Source organism: Carlito syrichta, unplaced genomic scaffold (assembly GCF_000164805.1).
Source record: "Carlito syrichta isolate Samal-C Ts95f unplaced genomic scaffold, Tarsius_syrichta-2.0.1 Scaffold302088, whole genome shotgun sequence".
Taxonomy (NCBI): Eukaryota; Metazoa; Chordata; class Mammalia; order Primates; family Tarsiidae; genus Carlito; species Carlito syrichta.
In genome coordinates this window covers 199,375-212,368 of record NW_007246184.1, presented here as the reverse complement: position 1 = coordinate 212,368, position 12,994 = coordinate 199,375, and the positions used below count along the sequence as shown (strand labels likewise).

General features: G+C 35.3%; 1 protein-coding gene across 2 annotated transcripts in view; it reads left to right on the top strand.

The window, feature by feature from the left end:
• The window catches only part of ANO3 (anoctamin 3), a 198,583-nt gene that overhangs the window by 161,639 nt on the left and 23,950 nt on the right, over window positions 1–12,994 (top strand). For both annotated transcript variants that reach the window (XM_008056070.1, XM_021711366.1), the window contains one exon: window positions 10,401–10,437. In XM_008056070.1, coding sequence (XP_008054261.1) covers window positions 10,401–10,437 — 37 coding nt within the window. The remainder of the gene's footprint in view (window positions 1–10,400; window positions 10,438–12,994) is intronic.

Sequence of the window (12,994 nt, the reverse complement as noted above, 5' to 3'; positions counted from 1 at the left end):
GGCTGCGGTGGCCGAGAGCGGCCACTGCACTCCAGTCTGGGTGACAGAGTAAGACTCCAACTCAAAAAAAAAAGAAAGAAAGAAAGAAATGAAAGTCAAGCATTAATTAACACAAACAGAAAACCAAAAGACCTCATGTTCTCCTAAGCGTAAGTTAAACACTAGGTACTCACAGGCATGAGGATGGAAACAAGAGACACTGAGGACTCCTAAAGAGAGAAGTAAAAGAAGGGGGTTAATGTTGAAAACTACCTATTGAGCACCATTTGGGTGATGGATTTAACAGAAATATAAACATTACCATCATGCAACTTACCCATGTAACAAAACTTCTTGTGTAGCCCTTGAATCTAAAATGAAAACAAAACAAAATTTAAAAATATGTATTAACAGTGTTAACCTCTTTTTCACCTTTGTGAAGAATCAGACGGTTGTAGGTGTGTGAATTTTTTTCTGGGCTCTCTATTCTATTCCATTGGTTGATTTGTCTGTATGCCAGTATGGTTACTCTAGTTTTCTGATATATTTTGAAATCAGGTACTGTGATGCCTCCAGCCTTGTTCTTTTTGCTCATGATAGTTTTGGCTGTTTGGGGTTGTCCGTGGTTCAATATGAATTTTAGAATTATTTTTGCTATCTCTGGGAAAAGGGTAACTGGTATTTTGATAGGAATTGCATTAAACTTGCATGTTGTCATGTTAACAATATTAAATCTTCCAATCCATGAACACAGGAAATTGTCCATTGATTTGTATCTTCTTCACTTACTTTCATCAGTGTTGTATACATTTCAGTGTAGAGATTTCACTTCCTTGATTAAATGTGTCTCTACATATCTTAATTTTTATTGTGGCTATTGTAAATGACTTATTTCCTTGATTTCTTTTTCAGGTAATTTGCTATTAGCATGTAGAAACACTGTTGATTTTTGTATAATGTTTTGCCCTGAAACTTTACTGAAATTATTTATGCTTACAATTTTTTGTTGAAGTTTTTAGAATTTTATATATATAAATTTTTAAATTTTTATATATAAAATTTATATATTCATATCAACTGCAAACATGGACAATTTAACTACTCCTTTCCAATTTAATTTTGGTTCTTTATTTCACTTATCTAATCATTCTGGCTAGGATTTCCAGTAATATATTAAATAAAAGTGGAGAAAGTAAGCACTCTTACCTTGCTTTTAATCTTAGAGGAAAAGCTTTCAGCTTTTTTTCCATTCAGCATGATATTACCTGTACATTTGTCGTGTATGGTGTTTATTGTGTTGAGGGAATACCTTCTATGCCTAATTTGTTGAGAGTTTTTTATCATGAAGTGTTGTTGAATTCTGTCAAAAGCTTATTCTGTGTCTATCAAAATGATCACATGAGTTTTATCTTTCTTGTTGTTGATGTAATAAATCATATTCATTAATTTGTATATGTTCAACCATCCTCACATCCTTGGGACAAAACCCACTTTATCATAGTATATAATGTTTTGATTTGCTGTTGAATTCTGTTTACTAAAATCTTGTTAAGGACTGGGCAGATCTGGAGCAAGGATTGCTGGCATTTGTGATATAAAATGACCATTGGAGATTTTCAACTTATCTTTTCTCTAAAGGGATTTTCCCAACTTTGAGCTGATCCTGGTGAGGGAGATAGTGAGGCAGAGTCAGGATGCCTTGCTCTTCTACTTATAGTTTTATTATTTCTGGTTTCTATACTTCATATAGATTTTACTATTCCCCTGGTGCTTGCCTGCATTCTCCTTCAGTCACTCTAGTTAAAATTTTTAAAAAATAGTTGTTTATTTATTGATTGAATTGGTCTCTTTTTGTGGAAAGGATGAATGCCAGGTAACTGTAGTTGGCCATCTTTCTCACATCACTCTCCTATTTAATTTTTTCTGATCATTCAAGCATTTTTCTCTGCGTATAGATATTCATTTAAAAATCAGAAAAAAAACATTTGTTTTTAAGACATTCCATCATTATATAAAATGCAAAACAAATAACAAGTAAAATACATTTTTTAAAAATATGAGTCACTCATAAAGCCACAGCCATGGGATTAATGGTAGTCAATATCTGTCTGGGGATGGGGAGACACCTCTTATCAGCAAGGGTGCCTGAATGAAGCATATTTGTATACCTAGCCCTTAACTGTACCCCACAATATCATGATAAATAATATTGATTTAAAAAAAAAAGAAAATATAAAGGTAATATCTTAGGTCCATATAAAAATATCTTATGCTGATGCAAGAAAAATGAATATAAAGGAAAAAAGTGAATGTATAAATTAACTTAACATGTAATCATGATGTCTCAAGGAATTTAAATATAGATCGGAATAAAACATAGAGTAATGTATCACAAAAGTGAGATGAAAAGTAAATGAATGTAACTTTTAAATTTTTCACAATGACCAGTAGGTGGCTAAATATTAACTTGTATTAGAATATTACAAGGATGTAAAAAAAATATTTAGGGTACTCAATAAAATAATGTGTAATTCACACACACACACACACACACACACACACACACAAACCACAGCCACATAGGTGGCAACTATGGATTACTTTTAACTTTTGGTTTTTTACCAAGTAAATAAAAGATTTGCCAGTAGATGAGCAGCGTCCCCACACATATAAATTATGTTTCTTGTGTTCTCTCGTGTGCTCCCCTTTCTCCCCTACCTTTCTCAACACTGTTCAAGCTTTCATCCTTTTGTATTGTCAGTTTCTCAACTTGGTATCCTCACAAAAATCAGCGAACATTGGACACAGGCAAAGCAGAAATTTACTACTTGACCTGTGTGATCCTGGTCATACCACATAACATATATGAGCAATCATTTCTTGATTTTTTTTTTTAAATGAAGGAGATAAAACTCACACATGGCCCACAGGGGTATTTCAAGAGGAAATGAGATCGTTCTTGAGTGCATGAAAGATGCCAAGACATGGTGATGTTCTTCCTTTGTATTTGTTTGACTCCAATATTTTAAATTTTTTCCCTTTATGTGTCTATCTGTCTACGTATTTCTTCTTGCAAAATATTAATATTTAAACAAAATGTTTCCATTTTTCTTCACTTTAAGTGATAGATGCATTTAGATGATTATTTTCCTTCATCCCAAAATATGGAAATAATGACAATCTTTTCTTTGGTCTTCCTAAATTCTCCAGAACACATCAGCATTGACTGATACTTATTTTTGTTCTTTTTTCTTTAAATGGTATCTGCTGCTTAATTATAAATGTTTGAATGCTCAGAGTCATCGTTGGAAGAAAGAAAATCAAACACAGTTTGTTGTGCTGTGTCTTTCCATCAGATATGTCTAAAAATATAAGACAATTTTTAAATGTTTAATCAGTTCATGCAGAAATTATGCACTATGATAATTTTCATTAGTCTTGTATTTTTAATGTCTTAATTCTATGTTCTCCTCTTTAAACTCTATTATATTTATGTTGTATAGCTTTGAACTATAAAATCAATGTATTGTAAAAAGTATTAAACTATAAACATATTAAATAAAAGTCATCTCTTTTTCTCACCATAAGTTTAATTGTACGCATTGGAGATCATCATTGTTAATGGTCTCATGTGTCTTTATTTTCTTCTCCCTCCATCAATTATTCTTGTCTTTTAAAAGAACATCCTGTATTCCTGTGTTTATTTTGTAATTTGTTCCAAAGACCTGCTGATCTTCAAAAATATCAGCAGGTCTTTGGATTAATGAACTGGCCTAATATTTCTGAAGATGTGGAATACTTCACAAGCAGGAAAAATGAGGAAGCTAAATGTGCTTAATTAATTTTTGCTTGGAGAAACAAGCATGACAGCTGCGGGAACAGAAAAATCCAGATTCAGTTCAATCCTTAGTACCCACCTAATGGAATAACCATCTATCTTCTCAGTTAAACTGAAGAACTTGTCAGACCAAGCTCATGGTCAGAACCTACATCGGAATACCCTAAAACATCTTATAAAAGAGCTCTTTCTGCCTTCATTGATGTTGTAGAAATCAAAGTTTGACCAAAGAGTCCATTGTACCAGACTCTAGTTTTATATTATTCTGGTTGCTTCCTCACCATCAATTCCTTAAACTCGAACTCTTCTCTACCTCTCACCCCCACCCTCAGTTACCACCCCCTCCCTAGAATCACAATTGGCTCTCATACCTACAGTTTTCCCTTTCTCTCATAAAGTTCAGATACAACTTGTTCTCTTTAAATTTACATGTCTGTGGAGGCTTAATGCATTACTATTTTTATGAAGTGATTATTTGTTTATTTTTTAGAATTATGCACTTGCATTTACAGTATAAACACGGCTAAACTTAATGATGTGAGTCTGTAGAAATAAATTCTCTAAAGGCAGGTGAGGATGGTATTGTTTGAATCATAAAACCCAATTTTTTGAGATCTTCAATCTTTTGAGCTCTCTTTAATTGAGTTCTAGAACCCCTGTAATGTATTTGTGCTATAAAAACCATCATTCATAGATCCTGAGAAAAGGCAGAACTATTTTATAAATGTTTACTCCTACTCATTGGACATTTTGATATAATGATTCAGGGATTGTTAGAAATGGAATAAACCATAAAAGTGCTTCTCCTTTACCTTTGGAATAACTCAGGAGATTTTGAAGTGGATTTAGTGCAAAGAAAGTGAATTATACAGCCTACTCAGCCTATTCAACCAACGTGAAAAGAATGTTGTGTTTCTCAGATTTAATTAGTGTAAAAGAACAACTCTTTAGAATGTATGCATTCTCTTTCTACTAAGCATGTTAAAGCACTTTACAGATAACTAAACAGCCCTTCTAATTCACCTGAATATGCAGGATTAATTTAAATGCTTAATCAAACAGGAAGAGATTTAAAATCATTAATGTCAAATATTATACCATCCAAAATGTTCATATAGAAAACCAAATGCTACATCTTGTTATGCTATTTTTAGACAAAACTAAATATATAGCTAATATAAAAGTGCTTTTTTTCTTTCTTAATAAACTTTAGGATCCCTGTACCACTCTTTTCTCCGAATAAAGGACTTGACATCAGTCAAAATTTTATCTTAATCTAATTTGCTTTTCAGCTATTATGCATATGTCTTAATTATAAACTGTAGGCATAGGTTTAAATTAGTCAAACATTTTTAAATTAGGAACTTTTAATATTTAGTGTACATAGACAAAAACCCTAAACCATTCTTCACATAGTTTATGTATCTTCTTCATTATATCAGTGACTAACTTATAAATCTTGTTTCTGCAACATTTTTCTTATCCATTTCCTGCTCATCATCTTCATTTCTACTACCTTAGTTCAGCTATTTGTCACTCTTAGCTTGGACTGTTGCTGCAGGCTTCTGACTGGTTAGTCTTTCTGTCTCGATTCTAAACTATTCCTAGTTTTCTTGCACACAAATGTTGGAAGGATCTTCCTAAATTATAAATTTGGTCACCATGTGCTTAAGATTGTTTAATGGATTGCTATTTCCTCTAGTATGAATTCTAAATTCATTATCTTAGCATAGGAGGCCTTCCATTATTCAAAGCCAATTGTCCTTTCGCTTCCTATTTAAGACTGTGTCTTGATCCATCCCTTTAAAAAAATCACCCTGCACTCCAACCTATAGACCCACTTTCACTTGTTTTCGGGGCCCTTTGATACTTCACAATCCTTGTTTCTTGGTGTGCAGAGCTGGTGCTTTCTCTGTCTGGAATGCTGCCTTTTAAAAAAAATTGTATCCTTGGAGAATATCACTTACCTTAGAAAATTCTAGCTAAGCTTCCTCCATAAAGCTTTTCCTCAGTCTCATATGTGGAATTTGTGATTCTTCTTCTCACAAAGTGTTTGGACATACTTATTCTTCCTCCTATCAGATTCTACTGACAGAATTAAACAATCCCTTTTGGGAATATTCTCCTGTTATAGTGCTTAGGAGATGTCATTTCTCCCACTATTAGAGAAGTTTCTTACTAGTGAGGATTGTAGCTGCCTCATTTTTGTATCTCTAAGTCTTTATTTAATGCCTAAAAATAATCATTTTAATAAATTTGAAATACATTTTTCTTCAAATATCCTAGCATTTCATGTGCTCAAAATTATTTTTTTCTATTAAACTTGTATTTTCAATGTCTTTCAAGTTTGCAGGACTTATTTTAATTTAAGTTTATAATAAGAAAAAAGGTAGCCATTCTCTAATATTTCAAGGTAGATGAATCATGGCATTCCTAAATAAATACTTAATTGAGGAGAAAAATATGGGCCAATATAATCAAAATTTGATTACAAGTCTATTTTATTGGTCATGAAAGTAACTTAGAATAGTACTTTCTAATCTTACTATGTGTCAAATCACTGGGGACGCTTTTGAAAAACTATATATATACTTGAGTCCCATTCAAAATCTCTTTTGTGGAGCTAGGAAATTTGTATTAAAATAAATCATTCAAAAATACTCTCCAGTAATTCTAATCTAGTACAACATTAGAAAATCATTAATTTAATTTACGAGATCTAAGGTACTTTTGATGCATACTCAAGACCAGAAACCGCATCTTCCAAACATAAATTACAAATAATTTCACAATAATTAAAATTTCAAATTTTATTATTTTTAACATTCCTTTATCAGGCATATAGCTAAAAAAATGCAAAGACAAAATTTGAAACTAAGAGTTACTCTTCCCCAATTCTATCATTTTTCTTCTTGATCTTCCCTGCCCCCTCAAAAAAATGTTATGCTACTAAAAGGTATCGTAAGTAGCATGGTACTATCATATCAGAAAATATTTCTAAAAATATGTTAATGAAAATTAAAAAGTGAAATTATTAAAAATGCATAATCTTATTGCTTGACAAGCAAGCTTTAATTTTGTCATGTTACAGCAGCATGACAGTTGTTTAGTTTCATGATTCACGGAAAGTTTTTAGAAAAATGAGAGCAGAAGTACTCTTATAGTTTAAAAAATCTGGAATTAGGCTAATTAAACCATTTCAGCATGTTAATAAAACAATAAACCCCTTTGGCGTTCTTCTCATTTGAAAATCCACGTGGCATGCATAGAGCATCACACAACCAAAAACCAACCAACTAACCAACCAACCAAACAAACAAACAAACAAAAGACCTAACTACATTTGGCTGACATTCCATGCTAGACCTGGACTTTTTCCCATTGTTGATCCACTTCCACCTCTCGAGTCCAGAGTGTACATTCCTATGCTTCTTTCATGGGCCTGATCACTGAAGTTCTCAAATACACTTGACTTTCCTTAATACCGTGTTACCACTGGTAACAGATTATAATGCAAATAGGTTATTATGGAAGAGGGTGGATCAAAGGGTTGGACCACACATCTTCACCAAGAAAAGAAGTAATGTCAAATGACTCACCTAATAATAGGGTTGGTTTTGTTTTAATAAATACATTTGTTTAGTTTGTCCATGGTTTCTAAAAATTCTGAACGGTAGATTGCTGGAAAAAAGCAATCTCTTAGATTCTGCAACTGGCTGTTTGGAATTCAGTTTTACAGTGAAGGCTGAACAGTGGGGGTTCTGACTTAGAGATTCAAAACACTAAAGCCCATGTGAAACTCCCCAAGATGCCCCCTCACAGTAATCGTGCCCTTTTTCTGCTTTTGCTGCACTCCCCACCCCCCATTGTTCTGCAAACATCCCAAACATGGCATTGCTGGGAAGACGATGACAACTCAGCTCAGAATGAATTCTATAATCCTTACCATGGCCTCCTGTGTCCTGAAAACATGTTCTACTGTGAGAACTCCATGACTCATCTCTCACTACCTCACTCTGTTCTGGCTGCCACTCTCTTGAGCTTCCTTGCCCTTCACAAAGTATGTCAGGCCCATGCCTGTCTCAGGCGTTTGTGTTACCATTTCTGTGTCTCGAAGGCACTTAGCTCAGATTTCTGCTTGGCTCCTTTCCTCACTTCATGCAGGTCTCGGCTCAAATGCACCCCCTTAAAGTGGCTTTTCTGACCACTCTGTAAAGTTGTACTGTGCCCACTGACATGCTCTAGCCACTCAGCCTGTTTTCCTTTTCCTCATAGCGCAGTTCACCTCCTGACCAGTTGCATATTTGTTTACCATTTGTCTCTACTCACTGGAATTGAAGTTCCGTGAAAGCAGAGATGACGTCTTCTTTGTTCGGTGTTATTTGCACCTCAAACACTACCTGATGCACTAGAAATTCCTAATAATATTTTAACCCAATTAATATATATGCATAAAAGAATTTCTGCTTACTGAAGGAACTAGGGGGTGGTTTTTTTAAAGTATAGGTTCGGTCACTTTGTATCATATTTGTGTATATGAGTATGTGTTATGTAGAGGCCAGGAAAGTTGTCCCTGACCACACTCATTCTCTCCTGCCTTAAGCACGTGCCCATTCCGCTATGCACTCACACACACACAACTTGTCCTTCAAAGTGATTGCTGCCATACACCACACAGTTGAACATATTTGAGAGTGCCATGCTCTACTAACGGATCTAGTCGAGTGTGTTATGTATTTAAGTCATGAAATAGTTTGACCCTTTGTAGTTTGGGAGCTAGCAAGTCACTGTACATGTACTGATTTTGTAGCTCATGATAGTGATGCCGATCAGCCATAGCATTTGGGCGTTGGATGAGAGAGGTTCTCAAATACCCCAGAAGGGTTTCCAGTCTGACAAAATTTGACAAAATTGCTGTTAAGGAATCACGATACACATGAGGCACTGTTTGGCACAAGCCACAGGGTAGTTAAGTAAAAATAACTTCGAGAGCCGGGCTCGGTGGCTCAGCCTGTAATCCCGCGCCTTTGGGAGGCTGAGGTGAGTGGATTGCCTGAGCCCACGGGTTCGAGACCCGCCTGGGCAGCGAGACCTCATCTCTACAATAAATAAAAAAAATCAGCCAGGCGTGGTAGCGCGTGCCTGTAATTCCGGCTACTTGGAAGGCTGAGGCGGAAGGATCGCCAGAGCCCAGCAGGTGGAGGCTGCGATGGCCGGGAGCGGCCACTGCACTCCAGTCTGGGTGACAGAGTGAGACTCCAACTCAAAAAAATAAAAAATAAAAAATAACTTCGAGTCCCTACGAGGGTACTCAAATCTGCATAGGCACATGGCTGTTCGTGTACTATTTGTGGTATGACCAAGTCCATCCCATTATACTTCTTGAAGATTTGCCATGATTGTCTTCCTTGACCAATGGGACATGGAGAAGAACACAAAAACTAGTAACTTGGGTGTTCATGACTTCAAGGTACTGTTGTCCTAAAATTTGAAAATGGTAGTTTGTGACTATAGCTTTAATGAATTAGTAAGTAACACCTCAGTGTAATATGCCTGTCTCAGCATAACATTTTAAATTTTAGAAAGAGGTGGATTTGAGGCATAGCTAAGATAAATAATCACAATAGGTCTATTGAAAGAACTCTCAGAGAAGGTGAACAACCTTTAACGTGTTCAAATGTGCATCAGACAGGGTTATTGGAATGTATAACCTAAACAATAATTAATCAAATTATGTGGTTATGTAGTCACATTCACATGTACATGTAGTGTTGAATAGCTACAAAAACAAGTTTGTTCTTTAGGATATTTGCATACTGTCTTTTGCTGTAGTTTGGAAAATTTTTTATTAGCCTTCCCCTTAGCCTTCCAGTATAGCAAAAAGGTCCTATAGTTTGACGTTGTCTTGGCCATCAGTTTGCTGAACGATTTTTGAGTTTTTTTTTTTTTTTTTTTTGAGTTGGAGTCTCTGTCGCCCAGACTGGAGTGCAGTGGCCGCTCCCGGCCACCGCAGCCTCGACCTGCTGGGCTCCGGCGATCCTTCCGCCTCAACCTTTCAAATAGCCGGAATTACAGGCGCACACTACCACGCCCGGCTGATTTTTTTATTTATTGTAGAGATGAGGTCTCGCTGCCCAGGTGGGTCTCGAACCCGCGGGCTCAGGCAATCCACTCACCTCAGCCTCCCAAAGGCGCGGGATTACAGGCTGAGCCACCGAGCCCGGCAATTTTTGAGTTTTTTTGGGTCTCATTTCTTTGATTTAAAAAATGGAGGTAAAGATAGCTACCAGAAACAACTTGTTACTGCAGATAATACATGTCTCTCTCTCGCGTGCTCTCTCTCTATACACACACACACACACACACACACACACACACACACGTGTATTTCATGTTTGTATTACATCCATTTTCTATATGTATGTATATGTAATGCACTACATACTGTTTTAACAAACATTTCTGCTTAATATAAACTGTAACTACTTTGTGAGATGCATTTCAGGTTTTCGTAAAAATATAAATGCCAGCCTTTTCTAAAACAAAATAATATTATTCACTATTTGTTTTTTCTTTATTACAGGCTTATGAAAAAATTGCTTACCTCCTCACTAATTTAGGTAAGTCTGTTTTTATCCACTGTTTAGTAAAAGAAGAATGCATTGGCATATCTCTCTGTAGTTGTTTTACATATTTTAGCATTTTAAATACCATCAGTATATAATTATTTATTAATGAAAATAAGAGAGGTGGTTTAGGATGTTGGTCTGCATTGACTAACAACAGAGAGGCATTGTTATCAGAACTCTATTGCCATTTAGATCACCAGTCCTTTGCATGCAACCTGTTTTGATTTTTTAAAAAATTTACACTGTAGAATAAATTGGGGTCTTGCCTCATTTTTAGATTTCACCATGATGTACTTTGTTAAGATTCTTTTATCATTTATTATGCTTAGTGTGTTCCATCAATGTATGCATCCATTGTGTCTTCTAGGAAGCAGACTCTGAGGTAGAGTTAGTAACGCAAGAGGTTTTTGAGGGGGAAATCTCCTGAGAAAGGTAGAAGTGGAAAGAAGCAGGACTGGGAAGGTAGAGTGTCAGACAATCATGCCTATCTGGTGGGGTTAGCCAACCCAACTGGGAGCTCTAGGGCAAAGATTTCAAACAAAGATTTAGAGGAATCCAACTTTGGGTATAATTGGTCAAGTCCTAGGACTCCTGTTATACTGAGTCACTGGTTGGTTACTGCCTGGCGAGAGTGAGGCATTAGTCTGATAACTGAGGTGTATGCTGAGGATAGAACAGCTGGAGACAGTCAGCTAAATGTACTCCTTGAAGCTAAACAGCACATTTTTAGATATAAAGATATATATGTTGCAAATGGAATGTCATTAAGGAGTTTCATTGTCTTCTTCCAAAAAAAAAAAGCCAAACAAACAGAAACTTGGAAATATCTTGTGCTTAGTTTGGGGGACAAAATTTTTACTACACAGCTCTTTGAACAATATTTTACTATATGAGAACTCACCAGAACCCAGGCACTGTGCTAAACATTTCCTATTCATTATTTTGTTTTATTATCATTGCAATTCTTTGACAGTAGGGTTCCTATTATATGGATAAGGGAACCAAGGTAATTAAGTAAGTAAAATTTAAAGTCAGGTATGACTGTCTCTATTTAACTATAATGGAGTGACTGTGTGACTCCACTATGATATATTACTTCCCATATAATATATTCACAACTATAAGTCATAATTGAAGGAGCATATGTAGAGGAAAGAATTAGACCCCAGTCAATGCTCTGGAGATAAGTGATATTATCACTTGGAGAAACATTGCTGTAAAAGGAAAAGACAGCGGGCTTAGGAGTTGGACACAGCAATAAAAATTTAAATTGCCCCATCATGATTATGTCACTATCAGCAAACTTTCTCCTCTCCCTAGTCTATTTTCTTCTCCTTCCCGCCTTCTCTTCCTCCCATCGCCTTCTTCCCTCTCTGCCCTTCTCCTTTTTTATTTTTTGAGTCTCAGTTTTCTCACTGGTGAAAGGAAAATGATAAGAGTTCCTATTTCACCATTGTTGTAGATTGGCTGCCTGACACATGGCAAGGGTTCAGTTAATGGCATAGGTCTGCCTCATTGTTCTTTAAACCCTCTAAGTGGAATTTTCTTCAGCTGGATAATGAAGCAGTTGTACTAGAGGGCCTCAAAGTTTTTTTCTAGCTCTGATTCCTTATGTTCATTTATTTTGAAAGTCCTTTATAGCCAGGACTGAAGCAAATCTAAGGAGAACGATTGAGGGAATTGTAATAAATAGTAGAAATAATAACCATTATTTGTGTTTAGTACCAGAAATCTCAAGGTTTTCATTTAATATTTTATTTTTTCATCTATAATCTCGTGATAATGCAGTGTCTGTGGATTCATATTTACTAATTAATAACCAAAGTACTATATGAACTTAAATTAATAAAATATCGATATTTTATTGAAAATAATATATATTTAAATTAATATAATGAAATAATGTATTTATTTTTAAAATATAGTAATTTAAAACAATATAATTTAAATTTAAAATACTATAATATAAAATAATAATAATATATTATTTAAATAGTATAATTGTATGTGTACATGACAGTAGATTCTGTTTATATTTTGGCTGTTCTAATTTTACTTCAAAGAAATTAGGTTTCATTTGCCAGAAGAAGTCCTATACTGTTTTATTTAAATAATTTTTAAGCTTTATGCTTCTTGATTTTTTATCAAAAATTTTATTTTCAAGCTGGGCTTGGTGGCTCAGCCTGTAATCCCACACTTTGGGAGGCTGAGGTGAGTGGATTGTCTGAGCCCGCAGGTTCGAGACCCGCCTGGGCAAATTGGCGAGGCTCATCTCTACAATAAATCAAAAAATCAGCCGGGCATGGTAGTGCATGCCTGTAATTCCGGCTACTCGGAAGGCTGAGGCGGAAGGATTGCCAGAGCCCAGCAAGTCGAGGCTGCGGTAGCCATGAGCGGCCACTGCACTTCAGTCTAGGCGACAGAGTGAGACTCCAACTCAAAAAAAAAGAGTCATAGAACTATAAGACATGAGAGCTGACAGGATTCTTAGAAATCACCTTGTTTAAATTCCTCATTCTATAGATGAAAACTGATTGCAAAAAAATGT